This window comes from Nycticebus coucang, chromosome 21, assembly GCF_027406575.1.
Source record: "Nycticebus coucang isolate mNycCou1 chromosome 21, mNycCou1.pri, whole genome shotgun sequence".
Taxonomy (NCBI): domain Eukaryota; kingdom Metazoa; phylum Chordata; class Mammalia; order Primates; family Lorisidae; genus Nycticebus; species Nycticebus coucang.
This window is the reverse complement of record NC_069800.1, coordinates 51314932-51339919: the sequence shown is the minus strand read 5'-3', so window position 1 is coordinate 51339919 and position 24988 is coordinate 51314932. Positions and strand designations below refer to the sequence as shown.

Below are 24988 nucleotides of genomic sequence, written 5' to 3'. Positions count from 1 at the left end.
TTATACCCATTGTACAGTTGAGGAAACTGAGGCTCAGAGAGGATAGTCCTGTCTTTGTCCCAGGGTCATTCAGTAATAGGTTCAAACACAGACCTGCCTGGCTCTTTGGAGTCTGTTTGCCTGATCACTTCTCTTCACTGCCCTTGATCATTTTAAAAAGCATTCTTTACATAGTCAACAAATATTTAGTGGTCCCTGCTCCTGTGTGCTGGGTACTGGAGGGATAGTGCTGAGTGGGACCAGGACCACCCTCAGCCTAGGAAGAAAAATAGGCAGAGATGATAACAGGGGACTCCATTGAGCACTGGGTGCTGAGTACCAGACTAGGCAGGGGAAAGTGCCTCAGGCCACCAGAGGTCCTTTGTCAGGGAGGAGCTGTCTATGGTTTTTTTATGTCTTGTGGGGCTAAGTAGGTGAGGTGCATTAGGAAGTAGGTGCAGGGAGGAGGTGGGGCCAGGAAAGAGGAGTGGGTAAGACCAGGCCTTTCTTGAAGATCTGAGTTATGGCAATCACCCGAAGGCCTCTGGCACCTCTCCTCAGAGGGATGGGACTTAATAGCCACCTCTTGCCACTGTCCATTTCAAATTCAGAAAACTGAGCATTGAGAGAGGAAGGAGGCATTTGTGCATTTGGGGGCAGGTTGAGTTGGAACTCAGGCTTCTGAGCCCTCCCCATTTGTGATCCAGTCCCTTTGAAGGGCTCTTTCCACACCTGTGAGTGGGAGAGTCACTCTTTATCCTTTTCATTTTTTAAAAACAATATTGTGCTTTCACTAGTTATAAATGCTTATACAGTTAAACTAACTGGCATTTCCTGAGCATATACCATATTCCAGATGCCTTGCTAGGATTTCACGCATATTACCTTATACAGTCCTCTGAGCAAACTCTGAGCAAGGTCTTGTTGCTATTCCCAAAGTCACATAGGTAGCAAGTGGTAGAGCTGGGTTTTTTGAATTTGACACTCACATAACACTCTGTATGTTATGTCTACCCAGGGTGGGATTTGGGGGGCGGGAATGCAGAGAAAGCAAACAAAAAGAAACTAAAAGTAGATCCAGTTCTGTGATCCAAAAGTATAATGTGTAACCGCTGGAGCTGTTTCTCTCCAGGAGCGTGTGTGTGCGCGCATGTGCACACACAGAACATATGAGTTTAAGCCAAAGCAGGGTCATGTGGTGAGACTAGTTTGTAAACTGAAGCCACCATTTAAAAATCACCTTAAAAGGACCTTCACGGGCTGATCCACACAGGGACGCCGATTTCTAGGATTGAGTAGGATTTGCCCGTAGTCCACACACTTGGCACAGAAGGCCCAGGGACAGTACCAGGCAGCTCACTCTAATAGCCACGGTTCATTTTTGTCCCTGCTTTCTGCTCATGTCCTTGTAAAAATTAAATAAATAAATACATTTTAAAATTGACAGACCTCTCCAGGATTTTATTCTTTGCTTGGCCCTGCATTTAAATGCAAGAAGCAGAAGGCTTGCAAGCTATAAATAGCCCAGGCCTCTTCTGAACATTGGCAGAGAGAATTTGTAGGTTCTGTCTCCTCCCAACCTGGTGACCTGGATTACTTCCTTCCTGCAGTGACTGCTTTCAGTGGCTGCTTCCTCTGTCCTGCCTTTATGGAGCAGAGCACGTCTCTTTCTGCAGATGTTAGCACTTAACATTGGGCTAGGCACGCAGACTTGAGTGAGATACTGATCCTGTCGCAGCGTGGGGTGGCGGAGGGTGGACATAGACACAAGCATCCACAAGTGAGAGTTTTATCTACTGTGGAAGCCCAGAGAAGGGTGGCTTTGGGAATCAGGGAAGACTTTCTGGAGGAGGGGAGGCTGGAACTGAAAACTGGAAAGAGAAGAAAGGAGCCTGGAGAGGAGGTGGCCTGGCAGAAGGAGTCTACGGGACAACAGGTGTCATGCTTAACAGTGTGCAGCCAGAGCAAACCATCATTATGTTTCTTGAGAGTGTGTCCTGGGTTCCTTGAGTGGCCTCTGTGGCTTCTGGAATTCAGGATGGTGCCCAGCATTCTGTTAGTCTGTGATTCTCAGCCTGCTCCGCACATGTGTTCCTGTCTGCAGCTGGGATCCTGAGCTCCAACCCAGACCAGTCCGTTACAAATCTTGGGTGGAGCCTAGAAATCTGTTGCTTCATATGAGGTCTGACAATTCAGTTCGAGAACTCATATGTCATTGCTGAATATCACCATGGTTATCATATGGCCAAGGGGAGTACTTCGAAGGTGACCATAGGGATATTCACAATGAAGTATGTAGCACTTTTTCTTGGACAAGTTCGAGAACTTAATTGTCAGACCTCATAAGCTCCCAGGTGACTCTGGCGTTCATCCATATTTGGGATTGGTTGTGCGGTCTCCCACCTGGGGACCACGCCTCAGTCCGCATTGCAGTCTCCTAGCTGAATGGGAGCTTAGTCTTTCCTGGATGCCTCTAGTGACAAGAAAGAGAGCTCGCAGCCTCTCAGGGGGCTCCTTCTTCCATGGATAGGCAGCTGGACTGCAGAAAGTTCTTCCCCTCTATCTGCAGTCACCTTCATTGTTAATCCTAAGCCAAGAGCAGAGGGCATTCAGGAGCCAGCCAGGGCCAATGACAGCCAACATTTGTACAGACCTTTGTTCTCCACAAAATACCTATTTGATTTGAGAGGCAAAAAATTTCAGATAGCTGGTTTAAAGTCCCCCTTTCTTGTTTGTCCTACTTTCTTAGCTGTTACCCTTAAACAAATGACTCAACCTCTCTGTCTCATTGGAAGGATTAAGGAACGTATGTCACAATTGTGACATTAAGTGTGAGATGAGCCCAGTATCGTCGTAAGACATTCACTTCATAGTAATATATTATTATCACTATTATATAAGACATTTGCATGGTAATTCAATATTCAAGAGCTTTTTATTGAGTGCTTAATGTGTGCCCAGCCTTATTTCAGGTGATGGGATACATTGTGAAAAAGTTCATTAATGACAGTCATTGCTATCAGCATGATTAGAATTATTTGATCTTTCCAATGCTTTTGGGGTCAGGTGGTAAAATCACCCATGTTTTGCTGATAGGAAGATAAAAGTCAGAAAGGTTGGGGGCTTCTAAAGCCCACTCAACTGTTTACGATGTGGGAAAGGGATTCAATCCATGGTTTCTGTCTTGAACTCTTCTCCCACCTTGAGCAGATTTCTACAACAGTCTGTATGTGAAGGAAAGAAGAAAGGAAAAAAAGAAAGGGAGGAGAGGAGGGAGGGGCAGACCTTTACACACAGAAGTAAGGGGTTCTCCCAGCTAATTTAGCCTCTGAGGTTCCCATTGTGCCAAGCAGTTTAGGAACAACCATGTGGACCTTTCTTCTCTCCCTCCACAGTGTTCCCCCAGAGGAATCTAGTTATGTTGCTTCTGAGCATCTTACAGGTCCAAGGAGTTCTCAGGGAGCACTGTGTGACTTGGCTGTTCAGCCAGCTGTCCTGGGGTTGGGTTTGCGGCCTGGGTGTGCTCCGAGTACTCAGATCTGCTCTGGTAGCTGCAGGTGTGGTCGATACCTTGTCTCCTGCCCGCAGTCTCCCTTCTACCCTGAGTCACTGCCAGTGACTTTCCTGAGTTGAGGCCTCCTCAGATCTGTTGGGTCTAAGATTGGCCCTGCTGGCTCCTGAATGCACTCTGCTCTCGGCTTCCTTCCCATCCCAGGAAAGTGAGCAGGAATTTTTGGTTCTGTCTTCCAGGGGAACTGGCCTTCCAGCCTAATCTCTCTCCACTGGATGAAAGGCCCTGCCCTCCTCATAAAGAAACCTCAGACATCAACAAGGAAATGAAAGACATATTGTAGCTAAAGAGGGTCCCTGTTACCAGGCATACACATAAGTTTGTTGTAGGTGAGGTCAGGCCTCACCCAGGGGCTCTTGTGTCTTTTGTACATGTCTAGTTACGTCTCCCTCCTACAAATCTTCCCTTTCGGCACACTCTGTAGCACACCCCAGCTGCTCCATTCCAGCCTCCTCTGTTTGCTCCACTTCAGATATCAGGCCAGTCTAATTTCTAGTAGCCCCTGACAGTGGAAAAGCTGAAGTTGGTAGTCAAAAGACCAAGTTCTAGACCAGCGCTGCCCAATAGAAATTTCTGTAATGTTGGAAATTTTCCGTGCCTGTACCGTTCAATACTGTAACTACTCTAGCCCATGTGGCTGTTTAGCACTTCAGATGTGATCAGTGCAGCTGAGGACCAAATTCATAATTTTTTTAAAGTTTAGTTAATTTAAGTGGCTAGTGGCTGCTATACTGGGCATCACAGCTCTCGGCCCAGCTTCTCTCCAAAGAGAAATTTTGATTTCTCCCAGGAAACAAATACAGATGTACAATAACATAACTTGTATATAATTTCAGGAGGTTCAAGGTTATGAACTCCAGCTCTGAAAGTAAGCATTTTATAAACATGCTTGCTGGATACACTGTGTTGTGAGACCTTGAACAAGTTTCCTCCCTGTCCTGAGTAGATGAGGGGATGCCCTGTCCAGAGAGGCTACCTGGATACCAGCTCCATGCCTCAGTTTCCTAACTTGAAAAGGATCATAATTACAGTCACTGCACAGGGTTTAAACGAGGTTTAAATGAGATACCATTCAACAAATGCCCCATTCCCAATAGGCTCTTGACAACTCATAGCAGTAATTTTAGCTGGCATTATAGATGCCCTCTTGCCTCTTTGGAAAACTCTGACAATTCTTGCTCTTGCTCCAAATGTTTACAAAATGCTTCCTTTCAGGGCTGGAGTTCATAACTTTGAACCTCCTGAAATTAAATACAAGTTATGTTATTGTACCTCAATTTTTTTTCCTGGGGAAAAATCAAAATTTATCTTTGGGAAAAAACAGTTTCCAGCAGATTTTCAAAAAAGTCTGAAGGGTTGAACTGTGGGAGGGAAAGGAGCTGGTATTCATGGTGCATGTGAACAGGGGTGTGTGTAGGCAAGAAGCCAGGGTTCTTGTCCCTGCCCTGCCACCTCTAAATGGCTAACTTTGTTGTACTTCAGCTTCCCCATCTGTAAAGTGGGAATAACATAGGATGTGTTTCGTGGGTTGCTGTGGGGATTCAGTCAGTGAATCTATGTTAAGTGTGTAGCTTAGCACCTGGTGCCTGTGCCCAGTGAATGCTGGCTGCTTTTTCCATTATGTCATCATCATCATCACCATCATGTCCCTTCACTCTATGCCAGGCCTGGTGCAAGGTGTGTTTGTCTCTCAAAGTTTGCCCTCCCCCCTGCCTTGTCATCTCGAGCCTCATCTCACATCGCTAACCCTTGCTCGGTCTACTCTGAGACCTGTGTTTCTGTTCCTTGTGTCGGAATGCTTTTCCCCAGATAGCCACATGGCTCCTTCCTTCACCTCCTTCAGGTCTTCATCCACCTGATTTAGTGGGGTCCTCCTGACCACTCTGTTTCAAAGAGAAACACCCATCCTTCCTCTCACTGCCTTCTAGCATCCTCTCTGTCTTTATGTATTTGTCCAGTTTAATATTTGCTTGCCTCTCCTAGGAGTGCAGTTTGTTTTTCCTGCTATAGGTACAGTGTTGAAAACAGTGCTTGACATACAGTAGGTATTCAGAAAACAACTCCGGGAATGAGTGAATACTTGGATGAGTGAATGAATCTCATCTAGTCTGAAATGGCTTCTGTAGGGTTCTCAAACTCTGCGAAGTATCTCATATGTGATATTTTCAATCAACCAACAATCCCTAAACCTCCCTCTGACAGGTTAGGTCTCAGGTTCTAGGGATAGAAAGATGCATAACAAATTTTAGTTCTTGTGGAACTCATAGGCACATAGGTACGCTTTTCTTCCAAGCACTTACTGCAGTTGTAACTATGGAGTTATGCTGGCATCCTGTTTGCTGTCTGTCTTTTGCCCTAGACTGGAAGATCTCAGTGGGCAAGGACCCCCATCTGTCTTGTTCAATGCTGCATCCTCGGCACTAGTGGGCTGGGACATGTATGTGAATGACAGGGTATCGTGGGATAGGGACTAACAGAGGAGTCTGTGGATGTCCTAGGTTGGGGCAATTGGCCCTGCCTAGGGAAGAGTAGGATGGAGCTGGGGGAGATCGGCAAGGTAGGTGAGGAACCTCCTGCCCCTTGGCAGCTTGCCTTGACTCCCACTTGGCCAACCATGTAGCATCTTGGGCTTGGTGGGAGGGTTGGAGCTTCCCCACCCTCAGGAGGCTGGGTGGCCTTCTATATTTCAGCTTCTGCCTGAGCCTCTGTCCTTGGAGTTAAAAATAGGCAAGGATGGGAGCACAAGGACATGCTGTCCTTTTCTGCCACTGAGCAGTGATTCTGCTACCTCTTCTCAAAGGGGGCTGTAGGGCAGCAGGTTTGAAAAGCCAACAGCTTAAAGAATTATCCCTCCCTGCCCCCTTGAGGACAAGTACAGACTTCTCTTTCCCAGTCTGGCGTGACTCTAAATGAGCTATGGAATGTCACAGCTGGAAGAGCTCTCTAGGGTAGGCAGACATCTGGCAGGAAGCCCATCCCCTCCAGGCCTGGGACCTTGGCAGACATCACCAATCAATCAAGGCCCCCTTTCCTGAAACCATGGCAGGCATCACCAATCAATCACAGCACCCTTTTCTGCCAAGTCCAGACACAGTCTAAGAATTCTTAACACAGGGTATTTCAGGCAACAGTTACCAGAGTTGGCAGAAAAGAGAAAACCTATTTATCATCCCCAATCTAGACCAGTTGCCTCATGATGGGAAAACTGAAGCTCACAGAAGGACAGAAACTTGTCTGATGTCATACAGGAAGGCAGTAGTGGAGCAGGGATGAGACCCAGGAGTTCTGATTCCTGGCAAGCCTTTTTTTTTCTGTCCCCCATTGTATCCTCTTTTCCACCAGAATTAAGGTTTGTATGTGTAAAAGAATGGCTTTTAGCCTATGGACTGCAGGACCAGTTTTATGCACCATATTGTATGTGCTGGCAGTATTCTAGCTTTCATCAGATCTCAAGAGGCTGCTTGTACAACCAAGAAGGCAAAGGCAGAGGGGACTGGAGGGAGACTGGATTGTAAGCAGTTGTGGGATGTGGATGAGCTGGAGTGACAGGCAATGTACTGCTTAAGGTCAGTGTGCTGAGAACAGCTCGACTAAGGTGGGTTTGCTCCGGTGAGTGCAGGTGCCAGGTGGTTCCAGCTGGTTTCATCTGGTCTTAACTGATCCTGGCTCATTCTCCTGGGTCTGGTAGACTCTGAAGGAAGCTGGCCATGCATGGACTGAGGAAGGCAGTGATAGGGAGCTTGATGCTTGCCCTGGTGGGCTGGGAAGGAGGGAATTCCATCACCCCAACCCTGCCCCATCCCCCAAGTTCCTGCTTCCCATGTGCCTACTGCGTGTTTTCATCCGTGAACCTTTGTGGGGTTATGAGTGCACGTGTGTATTCTGAAGATTACATGACTAGGGTCCAGGCTGAGCAGCTCAGGCCTTGTCTGGCCTTTGCAGCCCTGACCTCCTGTGCTGCCTCTGCTCATCCCCACACCATGGGCTTCTTGGTCCTTGGGGGGGTCAGTGTAGAATAGGGGTTAACAGCTAGGCCTGGAAGGTGAGACGGGATGGTAGCGTGTATATATCTTTATATCTATATCTGAGCTTTATTGAGATTTAATTCTCATATCATACAGTTCACATGTTTAAAGTTTATAATTCTGTGGGTTTTAATGTATTTACATAGTGTGCAACCATCACCACACTCAGCTGTAGAAGATTTTTGTCCCATTAGCAGTCATTTCCTAATCTATTTTCCATCTCTGTGATTTGCCTGCCTTGGATATTTAATATAAATAAAGTCATAAAATGTATGGTGTTTTGTGACTAGCTTCTTTTGTATAGCATAATGTCAAGGTCTATCTGTGTTGTAGCATATATTAGTGTTTCATTCTTTTTTATGGATGAATAATACTCCCTTGTCTGAATGTACCACAATTTGTTTATCCATTCATCCATCAATGGACATTCATGTTGTTTCTATTTTTGGTCTATTACAATTAATGCTACTGCAACCCATTGTGTGGGTGGGGTGGATTTGTTTTGCATTCTGTCTCTCCACCACTTACTTGCTTTGGGACCTTGGGCAAACTGTGTCAGTTCTCAGAGCCTCAGTTTTCTGAGAGTTTCTGGGAATTAGGAACACTGTTACATATCTCAGAGTACTGTTGATCGTAGTGGCTATAATTTACTCATTGCCTTTTTCTTAACCTTGACATCGATTGTACAAATGTTACTGAATTCAGCCCACAAGGGGCATGGCAGGATTTATCTCACAATTACTTTGGATCTGTGTTATAAGGGACTAACATGCTGCCCTGTTATAGCAGATGATTTGGTGGCTTGATGAGTATGTGGGCAGGGGAGGGGGCTCTTCACAATCCCATATACCTTTGGCATTTTCTTATGAGTAGAAACCATGTTTCTTTCCTTTGTTTTGTACTTTAACAAAAACTTTTAAATATATACATGGAAAAAGGTGCAGTGGCTGGGAACCTTCCCTTGTGGTTCCATCATTTCTCTGCCATGAGAACAGCATGTCCCAGATAGGCATGCTCCTTTACCCTGGATCCCAGAAGAATTCTTGAAGTAGAGCCACAACTCGCTTATAAAGAATGTTTAATGTGAGCAAGAACTAAAGCTTTTTGTTCTGTAAGCCACTGAGATTTGGGGCTCATTTGTTACTGCAGCATAACCTAGAGAGGGCTGACTAACACATTTAATTCTTACAACAATATTTAAAGTGGGTTCTATTATTATTTCTATTTAATAAGGGAACTTAGGCTCAAATGGGCTCAATAACTTTCTTTAGTGTACTCCAGAGTGGCAGAGGGATGCTTCAAGTTCCAAACCCAGTAATTCTGGCTTCAAAGCCTGTTCTCTTAGGAAGACGGAAGTACGTGGGCTGTGTTTGGTGAATGATGAGTAATCCAGTGTGGATGGAACACCTGGTAAGTGCATCGCTTCACACTTGTAGTATAGGTTTGGGGCAAATCCTGGAAGACTTGACTGCTGTGTGGATTGTGAAGCTTCCTGGTGCCAGATGGAACCATAGACTCTACCTTTTGCCCACAGTCCATCTCCTTCCAGAGCTTGTTCACTTTGTCCCTAGTGCTAACGGGAATGACTCCCCGGGGAAAGACATCCATTTGCAGGGCCTGTGAATTGTCTTCCTTCTTGTAATTGCTGAAATGTCCCTTCTCTAGAAAGTCTTCCTGTGTTAGCTGGAACAGAGTGAATGACGCTAGAGCAGAGTGAATGACTTTCCTCTGACCACCCCTGCTAAGTGCAGGACCTGCCCCCATGCTAAATGCATTTACTCTGCATCTAGAACTTTTTGTCCTCCATGTTTGGTTCCACATTTTTGCCTTCTCTCTACATGTTTTCCATTAGTCAACATAACCTTCGATTACACCGGAAGGTAGCACTTGCGTGTACAATGAAATTTTAGGGTTTTGTTTGCAATCAGGTAGAATTCAGCACTGAAGCAATTCTACTTATAGACCCTGCCTCTGCCTCCAGTGCTGTATTAATTACCCTTCTCCTCAGCTCCCATAAAATTCTATGTATCTCTCTGCCCTTACGCTAGACTCTGTTGTAATTATAACACCTTGTGTTATAATTGCCCCTTTACTTGTCTGTCTCTTATGGTAGACTGGGAGTTTCTGTCAAGTCTGGGTTTAATTCATCTGCGTTATGAGTCTCTGGCACTGAATAGGCAATTAGGAAGAGTTTGTTGAATGAATGATAATTACTTATCTGTTCCATCTCCCTTCACCCCTCCACTCCCTGTAAGCTCCTTAAGGACAAAGACTGTCCTATACAAATCCCCAGTGCCAGGAAAAGCATGGCATAGAAAATGAGCTCAATAAATGTATATTTTTGTTGGATGAGTGAAAAATAACATTTCCTGCCAGGGGCAAAACCCTATAGAGTTACAAAGTACATTTGTATACATTACCCAGTTGATTCTCTCAGGATCTTCCCTCTCCTTCTCTAGCGTTCCCAAATCCTCAGCATGTGCCCTTGGGTGCCTTTGCTTCCACTCATTACATCTTCAAGTCTTTACTATTTTTCTCTCTTCCCCCTTCAAATCCTCTTGGAAAACTGTCCGAGACATTCATCCCACATCACCCTCACCCCCAAGAGTAAAGCAGCTTAACAGGCAAAAATTACACTCTGATCTGCATCGAACCAAGATCATGCTCCCGCTTGACAGCTTAGGAGTCTTGGGCAGGGTCATTAACCCTCAAGCTTCAGCTTTCTCTTCTGGAATTGGAGACAACAATTACCTTCCCTGGAGGTTGGGGGATTAAGCAAAGAGGTGAATCTTACACATCTCTCATAGGCTCTGGTTGAACCCAGGAATTGGGAGTTCTCTTTTTGTGAAAGGGTGATGCTTCCAGGGTGGGATTCCGGGTGTCAGCAAGACAGTGGAAAGGAATCATGGTTTAAAACAAACACAGAATGAGGTCCCCTTTGTTCTGAAACCTTCCCTTCTTGTGAGCACCATCTCCGCACTGGGCAGGCCCAGTCCTCTGCACCTGGTCAGCACCATGGACAGTTCCTGCAGCCTCCAGCTCTTCTGCTGCTGGACTCGATAGCATCTAAGAGACCTTCACTTGAAAGTCACACCTTTAGTTTATGTACCAAGAGAGCTAAAACACATCAGAATTTAATTCTGAAGTGCTATTAGTTGTCACTCACATCTCCCTTTTGAAGATGTTGAAAAATGCTTATCTTAGAATCTATGAAATGATGATAGTTTATTAGAGATCAGTGAGCAAGTGACTATTGACCTTAGAGAGTTAATAGTAATAGCCAGCATTTCTTGAACACTGGCTGTGTTCCAGGCCTTCTTCACCCCTTCCTCCCCTGTCCTGCATGCTGTCTGTCCTTTATAATACTCTTGGCAAAGATTACATTTGAGGAATGTAAGTGAGAGATCAACAGTCTTTCCACCATCTTCCTTCCCAAAACATTCCAGTCCTGAGCCTCACTTCTTTAGACATTGTTTCCTGGCAATTGATAATTTAAGGCATTCACCTTACAGTCCCAATTAGGGGTTTTAAAAAGCATTTCAAATGCACATCCTATGATCCATCAGTTGCATTCTAGGTATTGTACTGAGAAGAACTGTGAACAAATGGTTACGAAAAGATACCTAAAATGTTTTTGGCAGAGCTATTGTAATATCCCCATAAAGGAGACTACCAAAATTCTCATCACCTATAGAGCGGATGGAAATTATTTAGATATATTTGCACAATGTACTATAATAAAACCAAGAGAATGAAAGAGCTGCATTGAAACAGTCAACATGGATGAACCTGACAAACATAACATTGAGTAAAAGAAGCCAGATGCTAAAGTATATACACTAGATGATGTTGTGTATCTAAAAGTATAGAACAGGCGAGGCCAGTCCAGTCTGTGGTGTTGGAAGTTAGGGTAGTGCTTCTCCTACAAGGGAAGTAACTGGAAGCATGCATGAGGGCTCCAGGGCATTTGGTAATATTCTCTTTCTTGATCTGAGTGCTGGTGCCATGAATGACTTCACTTTGTAGCATTTGTCAAGGTATATACACTTACAAGTGTGCACTATATAATTATATACTTTTCTATGTGAATATTATGCTGCCACAAATAGTTGGTTTAAAAGCACCTTTCTCCAGAAGAGAAGAAAATGCTGAGATGTTTGTGTGCAGAATGATGAGTAAGAACTTTGGGGGTAGCTGGTCAAATGGAATATTTAGAATTATTCAGTGTGAGTAGAATGTAGAGCGTACACTGGGGAGAAGTAAAAACGAGGCTGGAAATGTACAATGGGAGCAGGTTAGAGAGACAGTGCATGTTAAAGCCTTTGGAGTTTATCAACAGGGAGTGAGGTGCCATTAAAGGTTTTTGAGCAAAGAGATGGTGTGTGCAGGGTTGAGGTTTGGAAAGCTCATGCAGGCCACAGGGTGGAGAGGAAGCTGGCAGAAGGGGACACCAGTTAGCACGGACAAAGAAACTGAGTCATAGAGGGTTAAGTAACTTGCTCAAGGTCACACAGCTAATAGCATAACTCAGGCAGTCAGGCTTCATCATCTGTATTTTTAAGCCCTAGGCTATGCTGACTCCTGAAGATGCCCAGAAATATTAGCAAATGACTATGGATTGTGAAAGCAGCAGAGACAGTCGCCGTCAGGAGACCTCAGTTCTGATACCAACTTGGTCATTGACTCGTGCCCTTCTTTGGGCTTGATCTACCCTCTATGCAATGAAGGCATTGGTCTAGGTGGTCTCTAAGTTCCCTGCAAAAGGAATCTTCTTTAACAGTTGCATATCAATGGAGGGGGGCAGGAACCATTTGTTTTCACGTGTCCCTGACCCTTCCTCTGCCCCCATGGGCATGTGGCTGTTTAGGGGAAGGCAGGTGTGCTAGCTGTAAGGAGAAGGTGGGGGACAATAAGAACCCGGACAGAAGCAGTCAGGGTTCGTGCCTCTGTCCTTGGAGACACAGCCAGAGGAACAGCAGGGCTCCAGAGGCCTGAGTGCCTACAGATAGATGTTTCAGTCCTCAAGTTGCAGATGAATTTCAAAACCTAGGCACAGCAGGGCTCTAGAGACCTGAGTGCCTACAGATAGATGTTTCAGTCCTCAAGTTGCAGATGAATTTCAAAACCTAGGCAAAGGAGGCCCGTGAGTCCGAAGTCATTGGGAATAACAAGGCCAGGGAGAGGCTGATCATGAGGGAAAAAGAGGCAGCAGTGTCCAGGGTATTTATCTCAGAGGGACAAGGATGGCAGCTGCTATGGGAAGGGGAAGCAGTGAGCACAGCCTTGGTGCTTCTCTCCTCCTGGTGTAACCAGGGCTTTCGAGTTCAGGGGATCTTCCCAGACTGCTGTGTGGACATGGAGTCAGCACTCACAGTGATGGGATTAGACGCTGATCAGTGTGGTCAGCGATCAGAGCCTGGGGACCTGGAGCAAGTCATGGAGCCTCACTCAGCTTTGATGCTTCCTTTGGAAAACAAAGTTCATAATGCCCATTTTCGTTAAATGAGGAAGTAGGGAATGGCTGTGTTCTCTCCTTCTCCCTCTTACCACCACACTCCTGGGCTCTCTGGTGGCGAGGAGTGCAGGCTCAGTTCCCACACAGACCTGAGTTTCAAACCTACCTCTGTCTTGCCTGGCGTAACCTTGGACAAGTTGCCAAACTGCTCTGAGCCTGTTCCCTTATTGTAAAATTAGGATAATAATACCTTCTGAGTTATGGTGAGGTTAAATTATATGTATAATAATGGTACAAGGTAAATACTAAAGATAATGGTATCTGCTCTCATAATCTATCATTATTATCAGTTTATCATCCTGTTTCTTATGAACACTTGCTTTTGGGGGAAAATAAGTACATAAAACACATTCATATGCAAGTATAAACAACTGAGTAAGATTCACCGCTTGTTTTCTTTATTAGAGCATTTGCTAAAATTCAAGGTCCTAAGGCTAGTTAAATCAATCGCACTTTCAGAAGGGATAGGCAGCCTGGGGGTGCTATCCCTGGTGCGGGAAGGCAGTGGGCAAGAGGTGAGCTGACTGTAAATACAGGCACCATCTAGGGCGGCCAGCCTGTCTCAGGTCAGTTTTCCCCAAGCAGACCCTTAGTGAGATTCACGTGGGGACAGTATATGAGGGGCGTGCAGGACAAGAAAGGAGAGAGGCAGGCAAGGCTGTGCTTTGAGACAGTCCACAGAGGTGGCCCAGCCTCTCTGCAAGTTGCTCCAGAACCTGTGTGGAGCCTCAGAGTTATTCTGACTGTTGGCAGAGAAAATGAGGGTCCAATTGGTCTTTGATGAAGGGGCAGAGTGGGGAACAGTTAGGGGTCATCTGTTTCCAGGCCTTTGGGGGTGGGGGAGTGGGCTCAGTAGCTCAAGGGAACCAAGGGAAGATCCCCTCTACCCTCATCCAAAAGCAGCTGTCAGGTACAGGTACTGACTATGGGAAGCTGCTGGACCCTGAAGCAGAGAGGGGGCTCACAACAGTAGTGGCAAGGGGACCTGGGTCGGGCTTCTCATTGTTTACTATGGCAGGTCAAGCGAGGGTCCTAGGAGACTATTAATTGCCTCTTTGCTGCCCATTGGTGTGTGTTTGATCAGCAGAGATCACATGCAGGCATGTTTATCATCATTATGAGGGCTTCCCCCTAATGTTTGTTGAAAGAGTGAAAGTGCCATCCTTCTTCGTGCACTGGGGCTGAGATGAGGCCCTTGGACCCAGTCACAGCAGTTGTTGGAGGCTGGTTTTAGGGAGCCGTGGGAACAGGGCCACGCTCTGAGGGATTGGAGCGAGTGTGCTAGCAAGATGGCGGCCAGAGGCTGCTCTTAAAGAAGCATGCTGGTGGAAGAAGTAAAGCCTTGGCAGGTGCAAGGCGGAGTGGAAGGAGCCAGAAGATGGATAGACAGCCCAGAGAGGAGGACAATGGGCAGGATGTCATGGTGAGGGTGGGTGGAGGGGGTGGTCAGGAAAAATGATGGGTCTGCTTCAGCCAGGAGGAGGGGAGGGTCGAGGGACAGGTGGAGAGGTCTGAGGATAGTAACATTCAGAAGTGTCAAAGAGCTAACCCAGGGGTTCTCAACCTGTCGGTTGCGACCCCTTTGTAACAATGAAAATACGTCAGGGCGTTAGGAAGGTTGAGAACCACTGAGCTAAACAAAAGGGAACACATTGTTCAGGCAGGTGGGGTGGATAGGTTATAGGGTGGGGGAGTTGGGAATGGCCTCTTGGGGACTATGACAGTCAGCCAGAGATGCCCAGCGGAAGGTTAGGGTGGAGGTTAGATGGTAGGCTTTGTTGTTGAGGCTGGATCCAGTCATGTCCCCAGATTGGGGATGGTGGCCTGTGAAGGGAAAAGTGCATCTGTGACGGTATCAGTAAGACAGCTGGCCAGGCCTCTCTGCAGGGGCTGGGCTCCTTTTGTTTAGCACCTCCTAGCTGCACTGTGGTGAACATTCTGGCACTTAACCCTCTTGATTGTCCAAGGTCTTTGTACCTGGACTGTCAGTTTGCAAAGCCAGGTTCGCCTGTGTAGCGGGGCTAAACAAAAGGGAACATACCTTCCAGGCAGGTGGGGTGGATGGGTTATAGAGTGGGCTCAAACAAGGGACTGGATTGGAAGTGCTCTGGGGGACCGAGTTGTTTGTCATGCTTTACTCCTCCCTCTTCCAGGAGAAACTATGTCAGACCTAGTGGGTGGAGATGGAGTGGGGTTGGGGCTGCAGAGCAAGGCTTAGGGGGAAGGTGAGAAGGCTGGGCAGATGTCTGCAGCCTGCCTGCCAGGTGCTCTGTCCTGGGTCTGTGTCCCCAGCAGGGAGGGGTGTTTGTCCCCGTGTACATGACTGTGTGGGGGGTGCACGTGCACACACACGTGCATAGAGGGACATCTCCATGTACTTGAGTCTGTGTTTCTAAATGTGCCTGCGAGTGTTTCCATGTCTTTCTGTGTCTGTACCTGCTATGCACAGAGGTACACAGAAGCATTAGGGACAGGGAGGCCACACTGCAAGTTGGGGAAAGAACAAATGGTGGGGCTGAGTGGAAGCAGAGAGAGCACACGTGCCGGCCGGCACGTGTTCAGAAACACCAAAGCTGCGTGTGCGTCTGGCACACACACAGATGGCATGCCTGTTTAGCCTTAGACATCCACAGAATGACAGGGACCTGGAGAAGCCTGGAAACACACCAGTGCAGACACTCAGACACATGTTGACATACTCTGTCTTTGCATGTATATTCCTGTATGTGTGTGTTGCTGTGTTTTTCTGAGTAGGGGGGGCATCTGTGTGTCTGAGTAACCCAGACACATGTGGGAGACAACATGAGGGTCCAAGCCCTGAGAAACACGGTGGGTGTATCTCTACACATCCGTGTGTGCACATGTGTGTGTGACTTTCTCAGAGTGGGAGGAAGGAGCTCAGGAGGATGCCATTAGGGGGTGTCCTGGCCTCACTCCAGCTCCTGCTGGGGAGGGCTCCTGGCTCAGCTCTTCTGTCCTCTGACCAAAGCCTCCCCAGCAGGAGCAGCATGTTGGGGCTGCTTTGCCCTGGTAGGTCAGCAATGACGAAACTCCTCAACTCCAAGCCCACAGTCGCTGGGGGAGGGGAGAGATGTGTAAAGTTTACCTTGACTCACTAGGCTGTGGAGCAGGAGCAGAGACCATCTTGGGGCTCCCCACCTTACTGGCTTTCTGGGCATAGACAAGTCCCTAACCTCTCTGTCCCTCTCATCCTTGGCACTGCAGTGGGATAGTCGGTAGCATCTGGCTCACAGGTGGGCAATGACGATTAAGACTATTCTCAGGGCAGACCCCATCCAGCAGTTATTAATTGAGCACCACTGTTAGACAATGTGCCTGGCGCTGAGGGTTTCACAGTGAACCCGCAGAGTTCCACATCTGGGGGAGTTTCCCTGCTGCATGGAAGAAGTGGATCAGTGGGCCAGTGGTGTTTACCACACCAGGGTGGGGAGCATGAGGAAGGGAACCAGCCTAGGCCTCAGGGCAGAGAGGGGCTGGGGCAGGAGAGGGCTGCTGTTTCAGAGGAGCGGGGAGTGGCCCAGAAAGGTCTCGGTTAAGGTGACAAGCAAAGGCTGGAGGCACTGGTGGGACAGAGGACGTTTTGGGGGAGGGATTAAGCAGGCAGAGGGTCATTTAGCCCCGTGGTAACCCTATCATTCTCCTGCTTTGTGGTGGAGGAAAAAGAGGCACAGAGAGGCTGAGTGATTTGCCTGGAGTCTCCCAGCCAGAGAGAAAGAGGTCCAGGATTTGAACTCAGGCATTTGTTTCAGAGCCAATGGTCTGAATCAGTGGTCCTCAGTCAGAGATGATTTTTGCCCTCAGGGATATTTGGCAGTGTCTGGAGAGATTTTGCTTGCCACAGCTGCACTGGGGGTGCTAGTGGCATCTGGCGGAGAGAGGCTGGGGATGCTGTCAGACATGCTGCGGTATACACGCCAGCCCTGCCGCACAGCATGCCACCTAAAGTACAGAGCACTTGACAGAGAATGTGACACATAGTAGATGCTCAACAAGTGGTAGCTGAAGAGGAGGAGGAGAAATGATTTGGAGAAGGTTGCAGGGGGAAGTGAACTCAAGGGGGAGAAAAGTCCACGGAATTGAATCTACCCGTTATCAGAACTCACGTGAGGCTGTCTGTTGGGGGTTGGTGGGCTGGGGTGGAGGCTGCAGCTGGGCCACTGAAGCACTAACTATATGACGCGTCCTTCTATCCCCCTCCCACCTGTGTCTCTCTCCCTATCTCCCTTGGCCTCTTTGCCCGGAAGGGGATGGCCGGAGGCTGAAGGGGGGCATCCAGAGGAGCACGGAGACGGGCCTGGCAGTGGAGATGCCCAGTCGGACGCTGCGCCAGGCCAGCCATGAGTCCATCGAGGACAGCATGAACAGCTATGGCTCAGAGGGCAAGTGAGTGTGGGCCCTCACTTGGTCTGGCAGTGGTGGGGGGTGGGCATGGAATCCCTGGTCAGTTCTGGCAGTGGGTGCGGCTTAGGGCTCCTGGGCAGTGCCTCTCTTTAGAAAGGAGGTGGTGAACCCGGCAGAACTGCAAGGGAGAGTGAGCAGAGCACAAGGCTCAGATGCCCGACCGCCTGGATCTGAATCCTGGCTCCACTCCTTTTCTGAAGCTTGACCTTGAGCAGGTCAAGTCTCTGTGCCACAGTTTCCTTACCCATAAAATGGGGATAGTAGCGTCAGTCCCACAGGGGTGTTACAAAAGTAGAATATTTATAATCCATATAATCCTGGGCTAATTCTTAGACATGGGACAGTGTTTGGCACATACATGCTGTATATCTGTGTCAGTAAAGCTATACAGAAGGGGATAAGAAGGGTTTTAGTAGCAATGTTCCCTTCTTTTAGTTTCTTAAATCTCAGTTTTATTTTATTTTGCTTATTTCATTTTTTTAATTTGTTTTAAAATTTTATTTTTGAGACAGAGCCTGACTCTGTTGCCCAGTCTGCAGTGCCATTACATCATCCAGCTGACTGCAACCTCAGACTCTGAGCCCAAGTGATCCTCCTGCCTCAGCCTCCTGAGTAGCTGGGACCACAGGCACCCTGCTACTTTTTTCTATTTTTAGTAGAGCCAGGGTCTCACTCTTGCCCAGGCTGATCTCAAACTCCTAAGATCAAGGGATCGTCCTGCCTCAGCCTCCCAGAGTGCTAGGATTATAGGCGTGAGCCACCATGACCGGCTCCAGCTGGTTTTTAAACATATATATGACTGGTTGAGAAAGGCGTTTCCTGTACCACAAATTACTAAATAGCAGGACTGCCAGCTCCGCCAGTGTTGCTCTCACTTGGCTGCATATCAGAATCACTGGGGAGCCTGTTACAAATGCAGATTGCAGGGCCTTGCACCTGAGCTGCTGAATTAGTCTCTGGGAGTGGAGCCCAAGAATCCCATTATTAAAAAGCTCTCTGGAAGAAGGATTAATCTAGACGAGGGGTTTCTCATCTTTATGGACCCCTTTGAGAATTTTTGGAAAGCTTTGGGCTTGCTTTTCCTCAATACACAAACACCCTCACAGACACACACATTCTAACACATACACAGTCATTCTCATATACAAAGATATACAAACACTCTTCTCATAACTATAGGAGGGAGGTTCCCACATTCCTTTAAAACTGTCCATCAATCCCTGGCAAAGAAACTTTTCATCCAAAGTGACTTCCTTGGGCGGCGCCTGTGGCTCAAGAGTAGGGCACTGGTCCCATATGCCGGAGGTGGCAGGTTCAAACCTAGCCCTGGCCAAAAACCACAAAAAAAAAAACAAAAAAACAAAGTGACTTCCTTATCATATAGATGACTAGGGCACTCAGAGAGGATAAGGAGCTTTCCCTGGGTCACACAGCATGCTAATAGGTCTGGAACCTGGGACTCTTACTTCCTGCTGGGGTTATTCCACAGTACCATGTTGTTTCATGGTCTTGGCTGTCCTCTGACGTGGGGCAGGGACTGTCACGATCCTCGTGCACATGAGGAGACTGAGACTTGGAAAAGGTAAGTGCCACATAGGTCAGTTCACCAGCCACCAGATACTTGTGGCTACTTAAATGTCAACTAGTTTAAAATAAGATGAAACATTCTGTTTCTCTGTTGTACTAGTCACATTTCAAAGAGTCGATCACAACAGGTGGCTATTGGCAGCCCTATTAGAAGGCATGGAACATTTCTGTCATCACAGAGTTCTGTTGGACAGCAGTGGCCAAGTGGTTTGGTGCAAGGGCAGATGCCCAGCCAGCGAGGGGTAAGGCTGGGTGTGGTCTCCACCCTGTCTCTCAGTGGGGGCCTCCTCCTGGCCAATAGCCTTCCCCACCCCCAGCCTCTCCTACACTGGGTGCCTCCACCCTTGGGAATGGCTGCTGTTCGACCCACTTCCTTGCAAAACTTCCCAGTGGGTGAGAAGAGGAGGACAGTGGAAAGGAGAAGAGGAAGAGGAAGGAAGCCAATGTTTCCTTGAACTTGAGAAACATGGCAAGGCAAGCCGAACCTAGAAGATGTTCTTGGTGTCTGGGGAACAGTGGGTCCCTGCTGGTAGACGTGAGTCCAAGGGGATCAGGAGGTGTGGGTCCTGCTCCTGCCTCTGCCATTGACCCCCTGAGTGGTCTTGAGCACATCTCTCTGAGCTTTGAGGAGGCCAGTAAGCATCTTGTTGGCCTCGTGGGAAGGTCTGGAGGACCAGATTATAGACAGGATGAGCAACATAGTTCAGCGAACAGCAGCAGGGAAGTCACCTGTACTGTTTTACAGGAGAGGAGGCAAACACTTAAAGAGGTCATGTGACTTGGGGACGGGTGCATCTGGCCAGGATGTTGTGAGGGAGAAATGAGGGGCTGCCTACATGTGGCAGGTGCACACTCTTGTTATCATTCACTGCAGTGTGCTTTAAGGGACCAGAGAGTCCAATTACATTACAGACAGGTTCAAAGCCAGGACTCAAGGGTCAGGTAATCCTGGATGGTAATGGTTCATTTCTGCTTCTTAGCATTTATGTGGCTTCACCTCTCTAAGCCCAGATTCTTAGTCTCTAGAAAGGTAATAGTACAGACACTCAGAATTACTGTGGGGATTAAACTTATTAATATATATCAAAGCACCATGAACAGTGATTGGCCCCTAGCATGCACCATCATTATTAGCTGTTAGTTAGGTAGTTGGCTGCTCGTGGTTAGTTGTGTTCCAGTGGATATTATAAACCATCCCCAATACAATTGTGTCTCTAAAGTACCAAGGACAGAGTAAGTGCTGAATAAATATAAGCTGTGATGATTATGATTATAATAGGTTTGGGGTAAGTGTTCTGAGCCCCACTGAGGAAGAATCAAGTGGTTTGGAGGGTGCTGGGTCCAGCAGCGAGGATAGTCTTGGCCTCCTGAGAGGGGCTGAGTTTTGGTGAATTCCAGCCAGATACTGCCACCTGCTCAACACCTGGGTGAAGAAGGGACACAGAAGGGACAGGTGGGGACATTGAGAAGGGACAGCCTCCTCCTTGTTCTTCAGGTATTTTGGGCACTGGTTGGACCCAGGTGCCAGGCTCTGATAGAGGAAAGGATGTGACTGTCCTCCCCTTTCCCGACCCCCTGGGCTTCTGCCAGCCCAGCTGGAGCTTATTGGGAAACAGCCTGCCAGGCCTGTCTGACCGTGTGCTGGGTGGCCGGGCACGCGTATCCTGCAGGCGGGCACAGGATAGGTGTTCATCTCAGCAAATGTGATCAAGCACCTGTAGTATGCCAGGCAGTGAGCTGGGCACCTGACTAGCAGTCTCAGAAGACCTACAAAAGACTCACATAACTATCGGAGGGAGGTCCCCACATTCCTCCCTTGGGAAATGCTGCGTTTCCAGCCAGGGCTGAGGGATGGGTATGGAGTGCACGTGGGCTGGATCGCTGTGACAGTGAGGATGTCCTGGGTTCCACGTTGCTGATACCAACAGCCTGTGGCCTTTGCTATTCAAAGTGGGCCGTAGTCTGGCAGCACTGGCATCCCCTGGGAGCTGGTTAGAAATGCATTATCTCAGGCTCCACCCCAGACCCACTGAATCAGAATCTGTATTTTAGTAAGATCCACGTGGTTGGCATGCACGTAAGGTAGCAAAACTAGAGAACACGTACTGTGTGCAGTGTGCTGAGTGCTTTCACATATATTGATTCATTCAGTTTTCACAACAAGAAATGTAAACTCAGAGAAGTAACTCACTCACTCAAAGATTACATGGCCAGTAAGTAACAGAGCCAGGATTCAAATCCAGGCATTTGGAGTCTGCTTTCAATGATTACACTCAGCTCTTTCTCTGATTTAATCTCTATCTGCATCTATCAAGATTTCTGGAGCTGGAGGCTTCCAGGATGGTTTGGTGGATTGAGGATGCAGTCAAAGACCCAGAGTCCTCCCATTCTTCCCCTCTGCAGGCCTCAGCACCTTGTCCGGACATGGTTTCTCCCCTGGGGCTGAGGAAGGGTTTTCTTTCCCTGAGCCTTTTCTTCCTGATCAAAAATTAGGGTTCTTTGTCTTAAGGATGGAGGGTCAACCTGCTGAGCCACCAGAGCAGGCCCATGTCACCCATACAAAGGGCAGAGGATCAAGTTCAACACCCAAGAAAGGACCATGAGAACAGTGCCTCCCCAGACATTCCCCCCGGCACCCTGCAATCCTGAGACACTCCCTATGGACTGTCTGCTTTAGTTTGGTTTTCCCCAAACTGAAGTGGAAGTGATTCACTTGGGAGATTATTCAAGAAAATAATGGCAGAGCATCATACAAGACAGAGACAGGGATGTACCCAACAACGCACACTTTAGGAAGCCAGAGACCCTGGTGGGCAACCAGGGCTTAATCCTGAGGGGGAGCCAGTGGAGAACACGCACCTGAGAGCTGCCGCTCGGAGGTGAGGGAATAGAGGTATTTATACTCCAGCTATTACCAGTTATTGATTGATGGCCACTGCCTGTTAACTCTGGCTCTCCCTGTGGCTCAGTGGGTTCTGGGGATTCAAGTTCTTCAAGGGCTGGAGTGGAGCAACGTAGACAAATGAATACATGTGCTGACACTTGGAAGTCAGCAAGAACAGATGAGGTGAGGGGGTGGGGGTGGGCCAGCAGAGCCTGCTATACTGCCTGAGTGCATAGAACCATCATCTCCCAGCTGCCCAAGCCAGAGACCTGTCCATAATCCATATCCAATCCATATTGGGCTCTTATCATTTTACCCTTCATTATCTCTTGAATCCAATGATTTCTCCCCATCTCCATCCCCTGGTCAAGGCCGCCCATCACTCTTGCCTAGATACCTTCAAGTCTCCATTAGGGGCTGAACTCTGTAGTCTCTCACCCAGCACCTATTTGCTCAGACCTCTCTCAGGCTCACCCAGGTCCCTAGTCATGTGTCCCCTGTGCCACCACCCTGAACCTTTCACTCTGCCCTCTTTCTCACCTTGGGGGCTTTGTATTTACTGTTCCTTCTACCTGGCTGTGCCTTCCCTAACCTGCTCCCCCTTTACCCTCTGACACATGCCTTCTCCAGGTCCCAGCTGACGACTAGAACATAAGCTGTATCTTGTGTGTGCCAGTTCCAATTAATTGACAGTGGCTCCCTGGAGTGCTGTGTTGAGAAGGGTGCTGGAGCCCATCCAGGCTCACTGGGAGTGCTGAGGTTGATTAGCAATGTCTGCCCTGAGCATGGACAGGGGAAGTGGAATGTCAGGGGTCTGCCAGTCCTGGATGCACCCTGTCCTCCCCTACCACCATACCCTCTACTCTATGTCCTAATTGTCACCTATGTACCTGTCTGGACACTGGGTTCAGTGTTGACAGAAGCACATACATACTCCGCTCCTTCCCAGCCTCTATCATCTCACAAAATCAGGGCCTTAGCCTCCTCTCTGCCAACCTGGAAGCTCTCAGAGCTGGCTCTCAGCACCCACCTGCTCCTTCCTTCTGCCCCTCATTGTCCTGAGATGTCTGGGTCATCAGCACCCAGGTCTCTGGGTGTCTGGGTCACTGTGCCCATAGCACAGGAAAGCAGAGTGAAGCCAGTGGTGGAGCCATTGCAGGCTGACGGTTACATTCCCGCTGAGACTGTTTCTGATAAGCAAAGGTTCTGGAGGCTGGGGTGCGTAGGTGGGTGGGCAGGACCCTCTTCTCTTTCCTGCTTCTGTGATTTAGCAGAGTCATTGATTGAGCAGAATCTTCATGCCTAAAGGACAAAGTGGGACTGGATATGGATGTGGGTTAGGAGATGGGATTTCTTTGGTTTTGTTTCATACACAGTCGTATTTCTTGAGCATTGAAATGTGTCAGACTCTGTTCTAAGGCATTTATCTCACTTAATACTTATAGCAGCACTGAAGATTATCTTGTTATTCATTCCTATTTAAGAGGAAAGGAAACCAGGGCTTTAAGAGGGGAAGAATGTGTCTCTAGTGAGTGGTGGAGTCAGGATTCAGTTTCAAGCCTGCCTGACCCCAAAGCTGGAACTGCAAATCCCTGTGCTCTGCTCTGGGCAAGGCTAAAGTCCCCTCAGGGCACATCGGAACAGTCTAGGGTAGTGCTTAAGAAGGTGAACTCTGGAGCCAGGCTTTCAGGGTTCAAGTCCCAGGTCTACCATTTCATAGCAGAGTGATCTTGATTGAATTTCTTAACAGTTCTATACGTTGGTTTCCCCTTCTGTGAAATGGTTATTAATTACAAGTACCTAGCTTTTAAGAGTTGTTAAGAGGATTAAATGAGTCAGCGTTGATAACTTAGTACTATCAGTGCTTGGTTCATGACAAATTTTTGATAAATAACAAAATAGATCAAATCCTCAGCTTCATGCTCACAAGCCACAGTGTCATGGAGGGGCCAGGGGTGGAAATGTCTTGCATGCTTGAAAAGCCAGAGTCAGGATTATGAGATATGGTGTATCCTGGCACCTGGGTAATTCTGCTACAGCGCTTGTTTTGAAAATGAGAATTTGTTACAACATGATTGAAGTATTAGGAAAGAATTTGCGATAACACAATTTTCACATTTGCTCAGTCAGATACATTCTTGTCCGTGAGAAGCACTAGGCGAAGGCAGAAATCTGCACCTGGGTAAGAATATACAAAACTCACACCCAGGACACACCCTGCTCTCTCTCAGTTTACGGTGTGTGAGCCACACTTGTCCACACCTGGTGGCATGAGCCTCCATCCCATTTCATCTTTTTCCTAACCCACGTGCTCCAGCCCTTCTGACACTCTGCTGACACCCACTTCCACAAGCAAACTTCAGGTTGTTTTCAAGGTCAAGTGCCACTTTGATTGTAGTATTTATGCATGTCTTAACCATTTAACATGTATAAAACTGTGCTGTTGTTTTTATTGTGTTCCTGTCTTGTCTTCTTCTTTTTCTTTTTTTTTTTTGATGTGATACTGACCCCATTTTCCCCATAGGCTCTGTGATTTTTATAGCAGGCCTTTGCATTGCACAGTAATTTTTAGGAACACTTATTTCACATTGCACCAGAATTGACTATGTTGAAGGCTCAGCAAGTTTGGGGGAAGGTGGATGGATGGGTTGTATGTTGGGGGGTAGGCAGTGAGTGGATGAACAGGAAGCCCATAAGCTGCTAAAACCTTTCAGAACCACATAACCTATGATCACCATGAGGGCGGTGCAGCCTTTTAATTTCTGATGCCTTTGAGACGCGTGATCCAACTAGAAAAGAGAATGGAGTCAAACCCCTGAATAACCCAATCACTTCTTTCACCATCAAGAACACAAAAAAATCCAGGGGCCAAACCAAGCTCAGAGGTTAATAATAAAAGACAAATGGGTTTCATCTCCATAAACAAAAGTAATAGGATTTGAAATGCAGGAAATCTCATTTCACCATTAACACAGAATGAAAGGCCAGTGGAATATGGGTTGTAA

At 47.6% G+C, this 24988-nt stretch overlaps 1 protein-coding gene across 1 annotated transcript in view; it reads left to right on the top strand.

Moving 5' to 3' along the window:
- Positions 1 to 24988, top strand: part of RIMS4 (regulating synaptic membrane exocytosis 4) — a 53124-nt gene that overhangs the window by 16920 nt on the left and 11216 nt on the right. The window contains exon 2 of the mRNA XM_053574318.1: positions 17356 to 17494. Within this exon, the coding sequence (XP_053430293.1) occupies positions 17356 to 17494 (139 nt within the window). The remainder of the gene's footprint in view (positions 1 to 17355; positions 17495 to 24988) is intronic.